Raw genomic sequence first — 21,487 nt, 5'->3', positions numbered from 1 at the left:
ACCGTGGAGATGCGAAGTTATCGACAACGCTAGAGGGAGTCCAATGGTTCAAATATGAATTTAAATTGAAGTCTGAACAACCGCCCTTAACAAGCCTCAGGATTTTTCGGCGGCAATCTCTTTCCTTCCTTGGAATGCGAACCGTCAGGTAGTGCGCCTATTTAAAGGGGTTTTGGGATCCATTTCAAGTTCGTTTGCCAAAAATCCTCCAGCTTCATAGCAGCCTCGGACCCTTCGTCTCCCCAAAAGCCTTAGGTTTCTTCGTCTTCCTCCGGCGATCCCCTTGCAATGGCGGACCTCGGCAAATCTTCCTCCGATGCGGCCTCCTTGAAGAATCTCTACACAGACGGGGCCATCCCTCCCAAGCAAACCATGGCGAGGGAAAAAGGAGGTACTAATCCCTCTCCTGCTTTAGGCCGTATGGTAGTGGTAGAGGATTTCATCCGCTGTGGTTTTTTGACTCCCCCTTCGGAATTACTTTTGCTGACTCTCAACTTCTATGGCATTTCGCTTTTGCACCTTAACCCCAACTCCATCGCCTTCCTGAGCATCTTTGCTCACCTTTGTGAGGCCTACATTGGGGTAGTGCCCTTCCTGGATCTTTTCCTTTTTTTCTACAAACTCCATTGGATGGAAGCCAGCAGAGTCTCTGGGTGTTGCGGATTTCGTCTTCGTGACGATATGAAAGCGAAGTATATTCCCTTCCAGAGCCATTCATCTCGGCGCCAATGGCAGCCGACAAGGCGGCTGTTATCAACGTGAGCAAAATCGAACGCTTTTTTGCGTTACTGTCTTGTAGGGAGGCGAAGTGTCCTCAACTTCCGCAGGTCCTGCCTTTGACGGATGTTATCGTGCCCCTTGTCGATCACCAGACTTCCTCCTCCCTCAAGGAGAAGGTTGTGGAGGAAGTTGCTGCAGGGTCTGCTGCCGCTGGAGGCAGCGGGCTTAAGAGGAAAGGTTGGGCTCGTACGAGCGGCGCCCCCGGATCTCGTCAGAAGTCCAGCGGCTCCGAGGTAGGCCATTCTGTTCCTATCTTCGCTGCTTAGTTTATCCTTGCGGGGCAATGGGGCTAAGCTCTTAATTCTCTATCTTACTCAGGATGCGGGCAGACTCCCTTCTCCTTCAAAGAGGAGGATAATAAAGAGAGCCGTTGGCAAGTGAGTGGAATCCTAGATCTCTTTTTGTTGTTGTGTTGACAGGTCTTCTGAATGTCTTTCTGATGTCGGCAGGACGGCCTCGACGATATCTGCACAGAGCGGGGATGAGGTCGCGACCAGCGCGACTCCCGCCGCTGCTTCTCCTCGTGCGGGCACCACGCCCAGCGTCGCCGAATCCGCCCCATCCCCCGTCGTGCCCATGGCTGCCCTGCCACCTCCTACTCCAACGGGACCATCAACCTGGTCTCAAATGATGGCCGAGAGCCAGCGCCTTCTCGAGACGGCTTCTCGAGAGGTGGTCGCCGAGATGGGCCGTGTGGCCGCCCGTGCAACAGCGTCGGATGGGCGGGTGGCCCAGCTGATGTCGGAGCTCGATGTCGCCCGCGACGACCTTCAGAAGATAAGGGAGATCGTGGCCGGCAATGAGATGCAGCGCCAAGGGTTGGAGCTGCAGATGAACGATATCCAAGATCACATCATCTCCATCCGCGAGTCACTCCGGAAGAGCTTCACCAGTCTGCACTAGCTGGCCTTGGCGTGCGGCGTGAAGTCTACCATCCCGGAACACCCCGACGAGACCTCTGTGACATCGTCGCTGTCCGAGCTGGCAAAGACGATGGAAGTTATCCCCTCCAAGCACGCTGCCAAAGTCTCGGAGGAGATCTCTAACGGGATCCACACGGGGGCTTGTCACGTGCTCGCGTGTGTGAAGCTCGCTCTCCCTGATGCTGATCTAAAAGAGATCTTGTAAGGGGGCAGCTGATGCAACACGCGAGGACGTGATGTCAGACATGGCGGATCTCGGGGAAACTGTTCCCCTCTATTTGAGGAGTATTTTTTTTCTTGTACTTTGTGTCCATTGTATAAACACTTTGGGTTTGCTCTGTCCTTGGTAGAACAGTTGTCCCTTTTTATGCCATGGTAATTTAATTTGTAGCTTGTTTTTCCTTCATAGATATCTTGATACCGAGGACGTCCAGCAAGGCGGACGCCTTGATACCGCGATGATCGCTCCGGCTTTGCCAGCCACGGCACCCGCTTCCGACGTTGTCGGGGATATCATCGTGTTTGAGGGCACGAATGTGGTCCCTCGCCGTCGGGTTTAGGCGTGGTTTCGCTCCTCCAAGAGAACTCAGGTGGGATATCTTAGGACTTTCGCTCTCTACCTTTTTGTTCTCGCGAGGCGAATTTCCTTGAACCCTTGCCTTCCGCAGACCTCAAGAGCATGGTGGCTGAGCGAGATCATCGAATCCTTTACTGGAAGACGAAATTTGAGGGAGTGGAGCTTGAGCGGTCCGTTGTGGTTGTAAAGAAGGACCAGGCTATAGAGGCGCTCCGAGGTCGTGAAGTCTGGTTGAACTCGTACCTCAATAGCTGCTGCAGTGCTATGACTGAGGTTTGTCGCCAGCTAAAGATCGATCGTGCGGAGCCCGAGGAGACTATGTGGGCTATTTGTCTTGGATGAGGGGTGCGTGTGCTCAGCTGGAGGACGTCGGGCAGCAGATTGACAACTGCCTAAAAGAGGAGTGTCGTCGTGCTAGCCGATACGCTGGAGGTCACATTCTCGCCTGCATCGGAGATCACCGCTCACAGATGAATCTCGAGTTCCTACGCAAAGGGTTTCGCCATTCGTGGCTGTCAGCGAACGAGATTGACCAGCTGGCGTGTTCCTTTGCTCCTTTGGCTGAGAGGGTCTTCTCGTCCATGAACTAGCAATGGCCGTCGTGGTAGACTCCAGCCCCTGTAAAAGAAACGCCTAGAGAAGGATTTGTAACATATGGATATTTGTGTCAGAACTTTATAATTAGAATGGAAATCCATCTACTAAATGTTTGAACAAGTTGTGCTGTGTGCGAGTACTACTCTTTATACAGGCTGTTATTTGCCTGTTGTCGAGTTGGATACTCTCCCTAGCCCCCAGCCTTGTCCTTGGAGGAGCCCGTTCTTGGAGGAGAAGGCTCGACGACCCGAAACCTACCGAGCTGAAACTGCGATTTACCTAGCCCCCAGCCGTGAAGTTGGAAAAATCAATTTCCGATTACACGGCTTAATTAATTCGCCACCGTTGAGCACTCTTACATGACTAGGTTTTACATGGTCGTTTGGCTCTTAGAATCCGACAAAACCTTATCTGCTCTGGGCATCCCCAGCCGAAATTCCCGTGGGTTTCTTGGAGGCTTGTCGGAATGGCGTAAAGGGTCAATAGGTCCGATTGCAACATTTGGTGTTATCGTGGTAAGGGATCTCTGGGTGAAACACTGTTAGAGTTGTTTTGTTCATAAAGAACTCAAATACCTTTGGGTAGCTTTTATTGATCGGATATTTATGTAGTTGATCAATGTTTCAAGAGTTGGATAATTCACGGCCATCGCAATCTGCAATCTTGAATACACCTGGTCGTAAGACTGGCACCACAGTGTACGGTCCTTCCCACTTACGCGAGAGTTTGTTCCGCCATGCCTGGGTTTGAACTCGTCGGAGGACGTAATCGCCGATGGCAAGTGTACAAGCTCTGATGCGCTTCTCGTGATATCGGCGTAGGGCCTGCTGATATGCGGCTGCTCGAACGGCAACTCGTTCACGATGTTCCTCGAGTAGATTCAGATCGTCGCTTTGCCTTTCCTCTTGCTCCTCGTCATAATATTTCCGCACTCGTGTACTCTGATGCGGCTGCTCTGTGGGGAGCATGGCTTCTGTTAGTTTTAGAACCGGAAACATCTTTAGTTACCGATTGGTGTTACCAACTGGTAAAAAATGCATCTTTAGTACCGGTTTGTAACACCAACTGAGACTAAAGATATTTTTAGTACCGGTTGGTGCTACCAACCAATACTAAAGATGCCAGTTACCAACCGGGACTAAAGATATTTTTAGTACTGGTTGGTAACCGGTACTAAATATGCCTCTAGGAATAGTTCGAAAAGAAAGCATATCTATCCAAGTCAGATGTGTGTAGTAGGTGGAATGGTAACGCGCGTGAGGGCTGAGGTGAGAGATCTTGAGTTTGAATCCCACATCCCACATATTATTTTTTATTTAGTATACATATTTATTACCGGTTCCTTCAACCGGTAATAAAAATCGAGATCTTTAGTCTCAATAATTTAGCTCCGTTGCTATAATTGGTAATAAAGGGGGTTACAAACCGGACTGAAAATCGCTTCTCCAGTAGCGAAGGAAATGGGCTTGGGCATAGGCAACTTGATCTGGGCCAATACATGAGAGCCTTCCTTCATGATGAGACCTGGGAACTCCTATTAGATTGGTCTCATACATGTAATCCATGTAGAACTCAATTGCCTCCTCTGTCTTGTAACCTTCGATAATGCTTCCTTTAAGTTTGGCTATATTCCGAACATGCGACTTCGGAATTCCCATGTATCTTTCAATCAGGTGTATGTCACAACCAGAAAAATACCTTTTTCCAATCACTAGTGTATCCCAAGAAAAGTTGGGGCAAACCTAAACAAACTTGATACAAAACACATCTTTATTGTATCTATAAGATTTAAATTATCACAAAGGTACATCAAGCCTGGCATAAAAAAAATAGCGGTGGAAAAGCGGGCATGTGACTTCATATTCACAGGCACTCAACTAGGGTATAAGCCAAAACTACACCTAGTACTTTTACTCCAAAGCTTGACCTACTAAACAGGGAAAGATTGAGCAATAATAAGTATAGCCACTGTTGGTATTTCTTAACGATATTATTAGAAATATAAATTCCCAGCAATGGCGTAGAAATAGTCCTGATATATTTATGGTTTGCAAAAATAATCCGCAAGCGCATGGATATACCATTGTAGCATTTTACCCAGAAGTATTCCAAGGTATTATATTTATTTAATCCCAAGGGAAGATTTATAAGAGAGAATTATGGTAATAATTTATATACATTAAGTTATAAATTCAATTTTTGGCTTATATATACTCCCTCCCAGTGGCAGAGCTAGAAATTTCGTGAAGCCTAGGCAAGCTTAACTAAAACAGCGCAAAAAAGTGCATCTATAAGCTCATTTTGCTACTAGATTTGAAGACAAGACAATTTTGTTATAAAAATAAAGTTCAATACGTGAAAACAAAGATAATTTTGATGCAGAAGTAGATGATTTCTTCTATACATAGGCCTGCTAGCTGCCAGCACAATGTCCATTGCGATTCAAGAAAATTCCCTATGTAGCATAAAAAAAGTTGCTCTTCTCACTCTAGCACCCAAACTTCAAAAGTTCTCTATCTAGGAACTTCTAAAATTTCCCTTCCCTATATAGCACTTTCATTAGTTTTTACACTTGATGGTGTTAAGTAGCAGGAGAAAAGACGGTTTTGCCCTTCTTTAGTTTTCAGACTTGCCTGTACATGATCATTGGTATTTTAGGTGTACCTTTTTTCCCTTTCTCTGTTCACATAGTCTACATTTGCTGTTGGCTGCTTTTGCCGCTGTTTTTTTTATTCTTTATCTTTTCATTTAGTTTCCTTTTCTGCTGGCTGCTTTTGCCGCTGTTTTTTTTAGTTCTTTATTTTTTTTCATTTAGTTTCCAGCCGTGTTCAAGTCTGTGCATACTTTTGTTTTTGGCCAATATAATATAACAACATTAGATCAACAACTTAGGATTTAAATGCACCATGACAATACTAAGAGAAATTTGACATAACTAATTTGAGAGAACTTACATGCAACAACAGCATGTATGCAACACAATAATGAACCAAATAAATTTTAGAGAGCATCCAAATTCACATCCACAGATAACCATAACCATCCAGAACACATTACAGTTCTCTAAACCAAATTTGCATACAAATTCAGATGTAATAACAAAATACATATGACATTACATAGAGTTCATACAGTTCAGAATCGCAGGCTCAATCTTCATTTACTTCTTGTGCTCATTGCAGGACTAGATTGATTTACAGGGACACTATCCAAGTACATACTCTCCTCATCAACACCAACATGCTCATTCAATGGATTAGGATTACTAAGATAGTTATCACCATCGGGTTCTATGTTGTTGTCAGGTTGCTCTTCCTCTTCAAATTCCCACTCATTGATAGGCTTGAATGGCTCAGACGGATCAGAATAAACAATGAACATTTCTACAACCTTCTTCTTATTGTGCAGATCAAACATGACTAGCAACTCTTGGTCTGAGTTAACCTCTGGAAAAGTTTTGAGGACATCATAGTGCTGGACATGTGCAACCTCCAAGTACCCTGGGGGATACTTGTCAACAACTGATTGAACAAAATCCATGAAGCATGTCCTGTCTGAATCAACAATCATCTCAAAATTCCAACATTTAATATCCTTTCTCATCTTTCTGTGATTGCCAATCAGATTTATCTTTAGCAAAAAATTAGAGTCTGATAACCTGTAACATCAAGAGCGACATGCATAAGAGCTACATGTAATCCTACTGCCATTGAGTGCTACAAAATTTTCAAGAAACTCACTCAGTTATTGAGTTCGTCGCCATGCCGGGCTGTCTGGCCGCACCATCCTGGGGGTTGCTGCCCGTGCCTACCTGGGTACTGGCCATCAGCGTGGCCGTGGGCTGGCTGCCCATGCCGCCGGGGCTGGCTAACTGCGCCCGCCTAGGACTAGCCGGCCGAGCAAGCCTGGAGCTGGCCACTCGTGCTGGCAGGGTGCTGGCCTCCTGCGACGGCCTGGCCTCCCGTGCCGCCGGTCCATGTCCTCCTGCGGGCCTGAGGGCTGGCCATCTGGGGGCACCCGCCAGCGCCACTCCCTTCAGGGGCGCGCCTGGGGCAGCCGTGCCACCTGGAGGGATGGCATCCGTGCCGCCTGAGGATTCGTCGTCCTCGCCGCCCGGGGGTCACCATCCACGCTGCCGGCCATAGGGGCGGCGATCTAGGGTTTGCAGCGGCGTGGAGTCGAGGCACGGGTCAGGGATACGAAGCACGGGGAGAGGGTAGTTTTGTCTTCCTTCCGTGGGGCCATGTTTGTTTTTACAGTAGAGACTAATGGGAGTAACAAAAAATTTGAGGGTTGTATAGTTAGGGAACTTTTGAAGTTTGGGTGCTAGAGAGGGAAGAGTAATTTTTTTTTATGCTACATAGGGAATTTTCTCATTTCCGAAGGCCAAGCAAACAAGTCACCGACAAGGCTCCTAATAATTAATCCCACCTAGCTGCTAAGGGCATGTACAAAGGTAGATTCAGATATGAGCTCTATATTATCTAAAGACTAGCATCCTACAAACAATATGGTCTCTACTGGATTTTTCACATTTTGGTCCTTTTGAAAAACTTATTTCGCAAATAGACCCCTGAAAAAACTTATCCCAGAAATGGTCTTTTTTGGGGCGCCAGAGTGGCTGGCGCCGTCATCCAACGGGACGGCGCCAGCCTCTCTGGCGCCGTCCTCCTGCCACCGTGGCGCACGCGAACCGACGTGGCAGGAGGAGGGCGCCAGCATGGCTGGCGCCGCCGCCTCTATTCCTGTTTCTCTGTATGGAGTTGCAACGGTGTCATTTTTATTTTATTTTTTTGATGTTTTTTCGCACTCAGGATCACGATACAACCAACCACAAAAAAAATTTAAACTCGAACTACCACTTAGCTAAGTCTGAAAATATCTAGCATACCACTTAGTCTACTTTGCACCTTCACTAAAATTAGACTATAACTCTTTTAGTAAAACTCTTTGATCAGCATGTTAAACATAATGCACTCTACCACTATATGAAATTACTTAATCTAATTCAAAATATAACCACATGAAATGACATATATAAGTTAAACAGTATATAGAGATGTAATTTTTTTATTTTTATTTCATTTTTTTGATATTTTTTTTCACACTTAGAAGAACATAGGAACCAACCGTATAAAAAATAAACTCAAACGGACAAAATATGTGACATGTAGAATTTTCCAAAACTCTACCGAAACGGACAAAATATGTCATCTATTAAAATAGGCGTAACTTTCTCATACGGACTCGGAATCAGGCAAATAATATATGCACGGACATCTACAGAAAAAGTTACATCTGATTCTCCCAAATTCCGCTTGCAAGATTGTGTTTTCGAGGAGAGAAGTTTTTCGGTGGAGCTTTGGAAAATTCCACATGCCACATATTTCGTCCGTTTGAGTTTATTTTTTACATGGTTGGTTCCTGTGAGTTCCTAAGTGTGAAGAAAATATCAAAAAAATAAAATAAAAATAAAAAAGTTGCACATCTCTCTCCTCTGCACTAGTTCGGAGAGAGGAGAGGAGAGGAAAAATTCTACATGTCACATATTATGTCCATTTGAGTTCAATTTTTCTATGGTTGGTTCTTGTGTGTCCCTAAGCGTGAAAAAAAATATCAAACAAATAAAACAAAAATAAAAAATTTCGGGGGGGGGGGGGCGCCAGCCACTCTGGCGCACTCCCCCTAGCCACCTCAGCATCGCCCCGCCACGTCGGCAGGGGGACGGCGCCAAAGAGGCTGGCGCCGTCCTGTTGAACGACGGCGCCAGCCACTCTGGCGCCCCAAAAAGGACCATTTTTGGGATAAGTTTTTCTAGGGGTCTACTTGCGAAATAAGTTTTTCAAAAGGACTAAAATGTGAAAAATCCAGATGGTCTCTAATCATTAATGTATTCAAATACTTTTTCTTACTCTTCTTTCCTTCCTTTCACCACCATGCAACAAAATTTACTCTAATAAATGCTAAGAGTCAACTCTGAGCCGTTGTCATGCATAACAACCATACTTCTTTCTCTTTCTTCCATATCATCAAATTTACTTGTATGACAATAGAGAGAGACCACTAATAAATACCATTGTACATGCTCTAGTTGCCTGGGAAGACAGTTAATCGGTGGATTTTACCGCATACAAATCGCTGCGCCTTGATGGGTCGAGCGCTTGACACCCGGGCAGCCGCGTGCTGCCCCAGGAGGTAAATCCTCCACTGATCCCTGCTCGTATTATAAGATGTTTGATTTTTTTTTCCTAATCAAACTTTCTTAAGTTTCATCAAATTTATAAAAAAATTTAACAGCATACACTAGTGGAGAAATGCTTTGTAGTCCCGGTTGGTAACATCCTGTAGTCCCGGTTTTTTAACCGGGACTACGAATCTGGGACTAAAGATCGCTATCTTTAGTCCCGGTTCAAATACTCAGGACTAAAAATATGGTCCCAGTTGTTGTTACCGACCGGGACTTTTTTTCTTTTCTTTTCATCCGGTTGGTATTTTTCCTTTTTTTTTTCTTTCGCCCAAATCTTCGCGGATCGAACGAATAAAATCAACAAGAAAGCCTAAATCATAGATCGAATAAATAAAATCAACAACAAAGCATCCATATTCTTTTACACTTATTCACATCTACAACAAAGCATCCATGTTCTTTTACACTTATTCACAGTACAACATCTTCAGAACAACGAGCATTCATTACAGAGAATAGAGAAAGAAAAAAAAGTTCACATCTACAACAACATCTTCAGCATTCATCAGATAACACAGAGAAGAGAAGAAAAAAAAATGTTCGTCCGCCAGCCGCCGCCTCCTGACCGGCGCCGGCCTCCATCCCGCCGTCCCGCCGGAGGGGAAGGGAGGGGAGGTGGGGGAGGAGAGGGGAGGAGGAGATGGGGTGAGAGAAGAAGGAAGGGGAGGATGGGAGGAGAGGAGAGAAGAAGATAAGATGGGGGATGGCTGGATGGGAGAGGAGGAGATAAGGATGGGAGGATAGAGGCTTTTTTTTTTTACCCGTTGTTTAACAACCGGGACTAAAAATAGATCTTTGGTCCCGGTTGGTGTTACTAACTGGGACTAAAGATCACCGTGATCTTTGGTCCCGGTTGGTAATATCAACCGGGACAAAAGTTAGGTTACTAACCGAGACTAAAAACCCCAGGAGGGCCTGACAGCCCATGAAAACATGCAAACCAGGACTAAAAATCATCTTTAGTCTCGGTTGGTGTCACATAGTCCCTTTGGGCTTATAAACCGGAACTAAAAATTATTTTTAGTCCCGGTTTTTATTGGAACCGGGACTATTGTGGAATTTGGTCGACCGACCAAAGATGATTTCTCCGATAGTGATAGAAAATATAAATTGGTTTTAATAAATTGAACATTAAATATATTTTTATAATATGTTTCTTTTTAATATTACTATATTTTTTTATAAATTTAGTCAATTTAAATAAGTTTGACTAGTAAAATACTAGCTAGTCAAACAACTACATGCATCGTGCATGGATATTACTTCCCGACGACAACTATTGTAAAAGTCTGATCTTAAGTTCAAACCACGTGAGCTGACCGCATGATCAACGCATTATGCGGATACCTTAATTAAGTTCCCAAGTCAATCAAATTGAGGGTACAAGACGAAATTGATTCCCCCACACACTTGCTCCTTCTTCCACTTCCATCCTGCCCTATATAATATATATATATATATATATATATATATATATATATATATATATACTTAGTACTGTACGTACTAAACCGGGGATTGATCAGGAGAGTGCAGTGCAAACTCGCAGTGAACCTGTGTGATCGATCGGCCATGGAGTCGCTGCTCGCAGCCGGTGCGGGAGGGATCGGCGTGGCTGCGGCGGCCGCCGTCGTGGCGGCGACCCTCGCCGTGGTGCCGCCCAAGGACCGCGGCAACAACCCGCCTCCAGGTAACCGGCCCGTTTCGTCGATCGTTCGATCATTCAGATCAATTGCCGTGTTTTGCCATCCGCTTCCCTGTGGTTATCTACCTACTCCCTCCATTATAAAATATAGAGATTTTTAGAGTTTGATACAGATATTAAAAAAGTAAGTTGAATTAAATGGGAGAAGGTTGTGGTTGGTTGAGAAGTGGAAGTAGATGAGAAAATTAAATGGTGGAGAGATGTGATTGGTTGAAAAGAGAATGTTAGTGGAGAAATTGTTATATATTGGGACAAACTTTTAAGAGTTAAAAGTTATTATAGTTAAAAGTTATTATATTTTGGGACGGAGGGAGTATATATCTATCTTCATTGAATTGTTGGAGATGGCATGTAGCCGATGACCTTAGTTAGCCATGAAAAATATTAGCTAGCCATGAAAATGGAGGGATAGTTTCGGTTTGCTATAGAGAAAAACGAATACTGATATAGTTCAAAACGGATAATTATTGAATAGTTAGAAACATTTTTTTCCTCGGATGTGAATACGAATATTGTATAGAATTTTAGACGGATAAGATATTCAGTGAACAGTGATATTCGCATATTCGCTCAAGACATAAAACATACACCATTTCTCTCTAACTCACCTTCAATATACCTCTTTAGATTTTAATTGTAGCACATCTCATGACACAAGTCTACACAACTAATATTATTTAAATTTTAAAATATTTTTATAAAATATGCTATATTTTATATATTATAATATCAGTTATATATGTATTTTTACCAATGTTGTTATTCATGCATGTCGAACTTAATTAGCAATATTTAATCTATGATCAACCTTTTTATAAAAAATAACTAATTATGTGTGATGGTGTTTGTTTCTATTAAAAGTAGTTTAGGTGGTTTTTGTGTTTCCAGAAATATTTGTTTTGTATTCGTGTCTGTTTATATTTGATCCTTATTTGCATTAGAGATAATTTTGTTTTTCTTTCATATCCAACCTATTCGGTTTTGTATATGGTAAAAAAATAAAAAAATGGTATGAGCATTTTCCGTTCATATCCGCTCTATTTTCATCCCAAAATTTAGTTGTCAGTCGAAATATCTAGAGTTTTCTCTATTTTTTATAATAATATAATTGTTTCTAGCCTATGATTTAAAGAAGAAATAACCCAATTATTATAGAGGTCGTATTCTCTCTTTTTCATAATAATAAAATTATTTCTAGCATATGATTTAAAGAAGAAATTACCCAATTATTATGGAGGTCGTAGGACGAATGACTGTGTATTAACCACTAGAACAGCATTTGAACTTTAACAGCAATCACTAGTCACTACTCCCTCCGTCCGACTGACTAATCTTTTCTGTGACTTTAAATTTCTCAAATACTACGTTGTTTCAAGCAACAAAATCACAATTATAAGAAAATAAATTCAAATGCAAATTCAATGATATTTTTTTTCAAATAAGACTTAATTTATAATAAAATATTATTGGTCAAATATTTAGAGAGTTGAATCTAAACACAACACGAGATTAACTAAAATTGACAATAAATAAATAAAAGAGTTCAAATAGAAATATAATTTAGGAATAACTAAATCCTGGAGTTAAAAAATAAGAACTACAGTAAACCTGTAACACAATACGATATTAATTATATTCAAAACAAAAAATATAATAAATTAGATTGCAATACTAATTCCAAATAAAATTTAAAAAAATCATGAAAATTTGGAATAAAACATAATATAAATAAGACAACATACCAAGAGGAATCCATAGAGATTAATGATGATTCGAAATAGAAACTTTTTATCTATTATATACGATAATCTTGAAAGAAGATACCATGGTTGCTTTGGAGACCAGAGTTTACCACGTTTGACAAAATCTACACCGTTAGATCGTGGTGGACCCATATTATAATGTATTATAATGGTTGAGATATAGTTGAATCTATGAACAAATTTGACTAGTTATCTGCTTTCCAATTTGAATACAAGGCATAGTACTAAACTATCTATATATACCATCTAGTCTAGAATAGAAAATTCGTTTGCTATCCACGTAAGACAAAGACAAAAGTATATATGTCTGTGTTAATAAAGTTAGAGTAGAAATAAATTTTGAATAGAAGAAACGCTGGTTGCACAGGAAAGTGACCAGGTCTGCATCTTGCTCAATCTGGTATCAAATAAGGTGTTGTTTGAATCTCTTGAAGATGAAGATAAAAATTAAGTGTTTTACATAAAACGATGTGGTAATCATATGTGATTAATTAAGTTTTAATTATTACAAACTTGAAAATTGGATTAATCTGATATTTTAGAACAACTTTCATATATAAAGTTTTCACACAAAACATATAGTTTAGCAGTTTGAAAAGCGTGACACTTTAATCCAAAATTTTATCCACGATTTTTATTGGATTCGAACGGACCTAGTCTGCATCTTGCTCAATCATCCTTGAATGGAGACTAGATTGTAGGAAGTGAGAATCAAATAAGAGAAACTTCGGTAGTGTGTGATTGTGTAAATAGATAGAAATGCACATTATCAACTAGGAAATAGTTACAGAAATGTGCGGGGCTACCCTAACGAACTATAAATGGAGGTGTGGTTGGTGGTAGCTACTAGCTTGGACTTTTGTAGACTAGAATTCGGAACAGAGACAATTTTTTAGTATGCAGACTATTAACAAATTGTAGAAAACTTCTATCAATCCACAAACTTTGTCCAAATTCGCTCTTCAATTTGTTTTCTTCTGGTTAATTATGCATTGATTGCCATATATTAATTTTGATGTATATCCATTTCCTTTATTAAGAACAAAAAAAAATCGTAAGAACTTTCTTTCAGTTATGATTTCAGGTAACATTGTTTTAAAATTATTAACGTGCAAAATGAAAGTCAAACTTATGTCTATTTTGATAACCCGCCAGTACCTGTATGTTGATAGTGCGAATCACCAATAAATGTTAAATTACTTGCTTAAATATTTAGTGTTTTCATTTATGCAGAGATATTGTGAAGCAAACTCATTTCAAATTTCAGTCCACTACAAGGGCGTTAGTACTCATATGATTGTTTATTCTATTGCAGCTGTTCCTGGTTTACCCGTTATTGGAAATATGCATCAATTGAAAGAAAAGAAGCCTCATCATACCTTTACAAAATGGTCTAAAACTTATGGGCCAATCTACACTATAAAGACCGGAGCTTCTTCAGTAGTTGTGCTCAATTCAACGGAAGTAGCCAAGGAGGTAACTTGCAAGTTGTCCTTTTTCCAGCTTTTTTTTTAATTTCCTGCTAATGTGTGCACGTGACCGAAGAGGAAGACGAGCCGTTGTGGTCGAGGAGGGAGCAGTCGCACAAAGCGCTTCTCAAAAACCTTATTGCCGCCTTCTCCCGGTGTAGGACGTCGAAGGTGAAGGTTCTGAAGACCTGCTCTCCCCATCTCCAGTGCACGCCGACGAGCGGGATGGAGTAGACTACGAGAGACGGCGCAGTATAGAGGAAGAGGCAAACCCTAAATTGATTTCACGTATTATGCGTGGAGGCGGCGGCTCAACCAATATAGAGATATCAGGATGCCTGCACGATCTCCACTCCGCGTAACCGAAACTGGATAAGTCGCGCGTAACTTATCTGGACTCCACACAGTTTCACACATCGTATTATTCGGAGTGTTTTAAAAAACAAATCCAAATTTTCCGCAGCAAAACAAAACTGCAAAAGGAGACTGCATCTGCGCAAGGGTGAGGAACAATTTTGGCAGACCATTCGACGCGTACGTTGTGCACACGCACGCCGCTAGGCTAGGCCAGACGAGCAAGCGTGTGCATGTGTTCCCCTCTCTTTTCTCCACCTCACATGCCTCGAGTAGCTAGGAGAGCATTCTCCCTGTCTCCCTCTCCTAGAATAGGCAAGGTGGTACTAAACTCTCCATCCATGCCATTTCATGAGGTGGGCTTTTATGATTTTCTAAAGAATTAATCTTTGAATGGACTAAGGCTCATCTATTAATTCCAACAATCCCCCACCAAATACCAAAATCCCACTGAGATTTGTCTTTTTTCAATGTTTTGTTTATATACCATTAAGGTTGAACATCCACCTAGAACTCCAAGCTACACATACTCACAACTTGAACAATGGACTACGCCTTGGATTGCAAGTTTTGTGCAAGCAAGTTTCACTTAGAGTTTTATCTGGTACTAGACCGTCAGTATGCTACCCAATGGACTATGCCTTGCAACTTACGAGACTACATGCATTTTCACTTAGAGAGGGTTTAGATTGGTACTCTCCTCCAGTTAACTAATGGCTTGTTCTTCCCAGATCTAATTCACGGGATCTTCGATCACATAGACTGGGTTACTGCAATAGTATAACTCACATGGGTCTCAAACCCACCTCCTTCGATGCATTGTCTATCACATTTTGTGACAGTCCCTTCGTGAAGGGATCTGCCAAGTTTCTAGCTATTTGAATGTAATCCAATGTTATAATCCCGGAGTTTTTCAATTTCCTGACAGACTTCAATCGTCTTTTCACATGTCTAGACGATTTCATGTTATCCTTAGAACTGTTCACTTTGACAATCACCGTTTGATTGTCACAGTCCATAAGAATACCCAGCACCGGTTTTTCAACCACATGCAGATCCATCAAAAGATTACGCAGCCATTCTATCTCAACAGTAGCAGAATGGTTGTGTCAAAATGGTCTGTTTGCAAGCCATTCAGCTTTGCTTCCATAGTTGACCTCGTCAAAATGGTCTGTTTACAGGACCTCCATGAAATAGCACCATCATATAGTGTGAAAACATATCCACTAGTGGCTTTGATCTCATCCACATTAGAGATCCAATTAAAATCACTTTATCCCTCTAGTACCACAGGATACCTAGTATAGTGAAGCCCCAATTTCATAGTATCTTTTAGATAGCGCATCACTCGCTCAAGCGCACGCCAATGATCATCTCCCAGGTTAAAGGTAAACCGGCTCAACTTGCTCACATCAAAGGAGATGTCAGGCCTAGTTGCACTAGCTAGGTACATAAGTGTGCCAATGATTTGGGAGTATTCCAATTGATTCCTAGCAATTATCTTGTTCTTGTGAAACAACAAGCTAAAATCATAAGGTGTTGGAGAAGGCTTACTATCAATGTAGCCAAAGCGATTCAGGATCTTCTCTACATAATGGGACTGCAAGAATGTAATCCCATCCTCACCAATAATTATCTTAATGTTTAGAATAACATCAGCTACTCCCAAATCCTTCATATCGAACTTTGATACAATAATGATTTAACCTCATTTATCACCTCAAGGTTTGTCCCAAATAATAGTATGTCATCAACATACAAGCACAAAATAACTCCCTCACCCCCACCATAGCGATATTATACACATTTATCTGCCTTATTGACTGTGAAGCCTGCAGATGTTAATGTTCTATCAAATTTATCATGCAATTGCTTAGGAGCTTGTTTCAGTCCATACAAAAATTTCAATAATTTGCACATCTTGCGTTCTTGACCTTCAACTACAAACCCATCAGGTTGATCCATATAGAGCTCCTCATCCAGCTCTCCATTAAGAAAAGTTGTCTTAACATCCATTTGATGAACGAAAAGACCATGTGAGACTGCTAGGGAAAGTATCACATGAATTGTCATCAATCTAGCAACAGGTGAGTAAGTGTCACTACCACAGAAAACATTAATAGTGCCGGTTGGGAAACCCTATTAGGTGTCGGTTTTCCCAACCGGCACAATGGAAGCGGCACAGATGTCAGAGCCGGCACCAATCACTTTTTGAAAACCGGCACCTTTCATAGGTTTGTGAGCCAAAAAAAATTGGCTCGATGCACCGGCTTGAATCGAGCCGATGCATTGAGCCGAGCTCATCTACCACAGAAATCCCAAATCAATCCCAATCCCCAATCAAACAACATCACAGAAAAACAAACATGAAAAACATAACTAAAAATCTTTCACTAACATTGAATCTTTCACAAAAATCATTCCCAAACAACATACAAGATGGCTCAATGCGGCAGCTTCAATCTTTCACTAACAACAAAAATCAGAAAAAATCAAAGGAGGGCGCCACCACTGCTGGTCACCACTGCCGCCGCCGGGCCACCACCACCTCCTGCTGCCGGACCACCGCCGCATGCACCCCCTCCAGATTCGACGGAGGGAGGGCGCCACCACTGCCGGTCAACACCGCCGCCGTCGGGCCACCACCACCTCCTGCCGCCGGACCGCCGCCGCATGCCCCCCTCCAGATCCGACGGAGGGAGGGCGCCGCCGCCTCTCATCCCGCCGTCGGGCCGTGCCGCCTCCCCTCCGCCACCGGATCTAGCGAACGGGAGGGCGCCGCGCCCGGCCGGCCGCCCCTCCCGCCCCCGCCGGGCCACAGCCGCCTCCACGCCACCGGATCTGGCGGAGGCGAGGCCTAGCCCGCCGCCTCCACGCCGTCCACCGCCGCCACCGCCGCACCTCCTGTCCACGCCCCTCCCGCCGCCACACGGAGAGAGAGAGAGGAGAAGAAGGATGGAGAGAAGGGAAGTGGAAAGAGGGAGAGAAGAAGCTGAGAAGAACTGGACGGATGTAGCTCGAGGGCTCGACGTCTCGTCCTTATCTCCCGTGGGTGTGGGCCCCACCGTTGGAAGAATATCTACCCGCCTGGCTCGGCTCGATTCTGTGGGTGTCGGATTTTTTTTTAAAAAAGGCAACTATAATATATTATAGGTGTCGGTTTTTAATTAACCGGCACCTTTAATATACCTATAATATATTAAAGGTGCCGGTTTTTCTATAAAAACCGGCACCTATAGAATAGGTGTCGGTTCTTATTTAGAACAGGCACCTATAATTGCTTAAAGGTGTTGGTTTTTAGCGATTTCAAGCTGGGGGAAGTGGGAAAAGGCATATAGGTGCCGGTTTTAGTACTTCCGGCACCTATAGTGGCGACACCTATTTGATGTTTTGTAGTAGTGTGTCAAAGAAATATTTGTCTTCTTTCTGAGTATAGCCCTTAGCGACAAGCCTTGTACTTTTCAATAGTACTATCAAGCCTACATATATGCAGAACGGAGGTGCTTTTAGTTTGAGGGGTGTGTGTGTAGATTCCATGGTTTTTGACAATTTGAGGTGCGATCATATCCAGTTTCTTATAGTTCAGGGTTGATTTTTGGATTCTTGCAGAAGTTTAGGATTCTAAACTGGATTTTCTTTTTCTTAATAAAATGGCAATATAATATTTCCAATTTATCTTGATACAGAAAAAAGGAAAATCCTACTACAACATGAACTATAGAGCTGATATTATATTATTTCTCTGTCTCTTCTAACATGGGGGTAAAACTGTAAACGTTTTGGTCCATGCAATTGTGCTATGATGCTGGCTTCTAGTTCATGATGTGGGTGCTATGATGTTTGATGTTTCTCTTCCTTCTTGTTCTTGGCTTCAATACTTTGTTTGGAAAAATGAAGGCAACCTAAGGGATATCATCCCTCAGACTTTGAACTCTCTGCTTCCTCAATATATCTAAGTCTTCAAAAAAAAATGTTTTACTTCTTTTTCGTGTTCTGGAATAGTTACCTATAACTGATAATCTCATATTGAACTGTAAATAATAAAAACACATATATATATTCTGTACTACTTTTTGCAGGCGATGATTGAAAAATTCTCATCAATATCAACTAAAAAGCTACCAAAAGCATTGTCTGTGATAAGCCGTAAAAACATGGTTTCCATCAGCGACTATGGTGACTTCTATAAGATGGCGAAGCGTAATATTATGCTCGCAATTTTAGGTTTTAATGCGCAGGTACAAATCTCAACTGTTTTAAATTTGGTACTTGTGGTTTCTGGATACAAGTCACACTCAGTTAATTAAGCTCTCACAATGCAATGCTTGCGTAAATTTCAGAAACACTTCTGCGATACAAGAGAAAGGATGGTCAGTAACGTGTTAAGCAGTTTGCATAAATTGGTTGCTGTTGACCCACATTCCCCTCTGAACTTCAGAGAAGTTTACACTACTGAGCTATTCGGATTGTCCTTGATCCAGGTTTGTATAATTGTATTACCCCAATGGTCCGTTTGTTACTTCTAGTACTGGTCATGATTGCTGCGATTTCATAGTTAGTCGAACGTACTGGTCATGATTGTTATGAACTTCTCTTTTTTTTTTTTTGAACGAACATTGTTATGGACTTATAGAATTGTTGCGATTTCAGGTTACTTGTACTGATCATGATTGTTGCAATTTCAGAATTTAGGTGAGGATGTGTGTTCAGTTTATGTGGAAGAGTTTGGGAGGGAGATATCCAAGGAAGAGATCTTCCATGTCCTTGTGCATGAGATATTGTCGTGTGTCGTGGAGCCTGATTGGAGGGACTACTTCCCCTACCTCAGCTGGCTTCCAAACAAGAGCTTCGAAACAATAGTGTCTAGTACAGAATTTAGACGAGATGCTGTGATGAACGCGTTGATCAAGAGGCAGAAGGAAAGGATTGCGCGCGGAGAGGTGACGCGAAACGCACTATACACATGACAAAAATTTTATTCAATTCGTATCCAGAGAAAAAAAAAAGGGAAACTTTATTTCTGTCGCGAGATCATCTGAAGAAATGCAGTGTGTTGCATTTGCATGCAGGCAAGGATATCCTATATTGACTTCTTGCTGGAAGCTAAGAACAGTACACAGCTGACAGATCACCAACTGATGCTGCTGCTGGCGGAGTCCATCGCTGCTGCTGTGGATACTGTCCTGGTAACCACTGAATGGGCCATGTATGAGCTTGCCAAGAACCCTGACAAACAGGCAAGAAAAAAGAATGATCTTGTATATATATATTTATATTCTTAATGTCTGTCAGATGCATTAATTAATTAATTTGAGCATTATATTTTGCCAACCAATTAAAACTGGTAAAAATTTGTCCAGGAATGGCTTTACCGGGAGATTCGAGAGGTGTGCGGCGGCAAGGCGGTGACCGAGGAGGACCTACCAAGGCTGCCGTACCTCGACGCCGTGCTCCACGAGACGCTGCGGCTGCACTCCCCGGTGCCGGTGCTCCCCACGAGGTTCGTCCACGACGACACCACGCTCGCCGGCTACGACGTCCCCGCGGGCACCCAGGTGATGATCAACGTGTTCGGGTGCCACATGGACGAGGAGGCCTGGGAGTCGCCCGGAGAGTGGTCGCCGGAGAGATTCCTCGGCGAGGGGTTCAAGTTGGCCGACAGGTACAAGACGCTGGCGTTCGGCGCCGGGAGGAGGACCTGCGCGGGGAGCCAGCAGGCGGTGAGCATCGCGTGCGTCGCCATCGCGCGCTTCGTGCAGGAGCTCCAGTGGACGCTGAGGGAGGGCGACGGTGATAAGGAGGATACCATGCAGTACACTGCCTTGAAGCTTCACCCGCTGCACGTGCACCTCAAGCCCAGAGGAAGCTAGGATCGATCGATGTGAGCCAGAAGAAGCTAGCGGTTCCATGATGAAGGCTAAATAATGATCATACCATCTCTGTTTTCTTAATTAATATATTAGAAAAAATGTCCTTGCATTGTAACGGGTGCTATGGCAACTACTATTAGAAGATGTGCAATAAATTGAAACATTGAAACCGTTATACGTTATAATTGAAAAAGTTGATTAAAATCCTTCCTTGGTTTTGGGTGAAAACTCATTATTTCCTTCCTTTTTAGGCCCTAACCCAGTCTGCTGCCTCCTACCTCTCCGCTTGACCTGCCTCTCTTCGACTCAGCCCACAAGCGGAGCCACAGGCCTACCTAGCATAGCTGGATGCTTCCTCTTGCTGCTAGACCCACGCGCTTCGGTAGCGTCTTCAACCTCTAGAAGACAGTCCCGTGCCCGTACGATGCCGGAGCCGTTCTTCCTCATCAAACCCGACTAAATCTTTCTCGATCTACCAGAATTGATTGAGGCTTTTGATCCACTCGATCTCATCTTTTCATTTTCCTCAAAACTCAGGATAAAAACTGCCTGGGGAAACTCACCGATCGATCATCATTGGTGACCATTAAACAAATATTAAATCGAGTGAATTAAATCGGAATTGAAAGAGGAAATTATGAGAGAAATGATGAGGGAGGAGCGGGAAATTGATTTTTTCAATCAATTTAAGGAGAAAACGCACGGGGAGTCACATCGATGTGACGGCAGTGTTAGGGTTAGGCTTGGGCGACGGCTGAAGGTACACGCAGCGGATCGGACGACAATACGGAGCGGCTGGGCCTTCAGTGAAGCAGGCGGCGGCCCATTAGCAGCAGCAGCTGATCCCCGAGCAAAACCGTTGTGCTCTCACGGTCTCACCGTGCTCATCCACGGCGGCAGCCGCCAGCCAGATTGGTTTCCTCATCCATCATCCCAATTGCGCCACCGAGACCTTAAAATTACCTTGTTCACCATCACCGCTCTCGGGTAGTAGGCATCATCAGATGGCGCCAAATTCAAGGTGATAAGGCGCATGTGTCGTGCCATGGCCGCACCGCGCGCTGCCGTCAAGGTGACAGGCGTCGACCCCTCCCGCCTCCATGGCTGCCACTTCGCTTCCTCCTGCATCTTCCGACATTAATATAAAGATTACTCATACCGCGCCATGAATCTCTCCCACACCATAGCTGTTGCACGGCTCG

General features: G+C 43.2%; 1 protein-coding gene across 1 annotated transcript; it reads left to right on the top strand.

Moving 5' to 3' along the window:
• Positions 1-10,611: 10,611 nt before the first annotated feature.
• On the top strand, positions 10,612-20,491 carry LOC4341340 (ent-kaurene oxidase-like 5). The gene is made up of 7 exons (NM_001421627.1): positions 10,612-10,814; positions 13,908-14,068; positions 18,495-18,653; positions 18,756-18,896; positions 19,101-19,355; positions 19,485-19,652; positions 19,776-20,491. Exons 1-7 carry the CDS (start codon positions 10,697-10,699, stop codon positions 20,283-20,285), a joined length of 1,512 nt encoding a protein of 503 aa, NP_001408556.1. The 5' UTR covers positions 10,612-10,696; the 3' UTR covers positions 20,286-20,491.
• The last annotated feature ends 996 nt before the right edge of the window (positions 20,492-21,487 follow it).

Source organism: Oryza sativa, chromosome 6, assembly GCF_034140825.1.
Source record: "Oryza sativa Japonica Group chromosome 6, ASM3414082v1".
NCBI lineage: Eukaryota > Viridiplantae > Streptophyta > Magnoliopsida > Poales > Poaceae > Oryza > Oryza sativa.
This window is presented reverse-complemented; position numbering and strand designations above follow the sequence as displayed.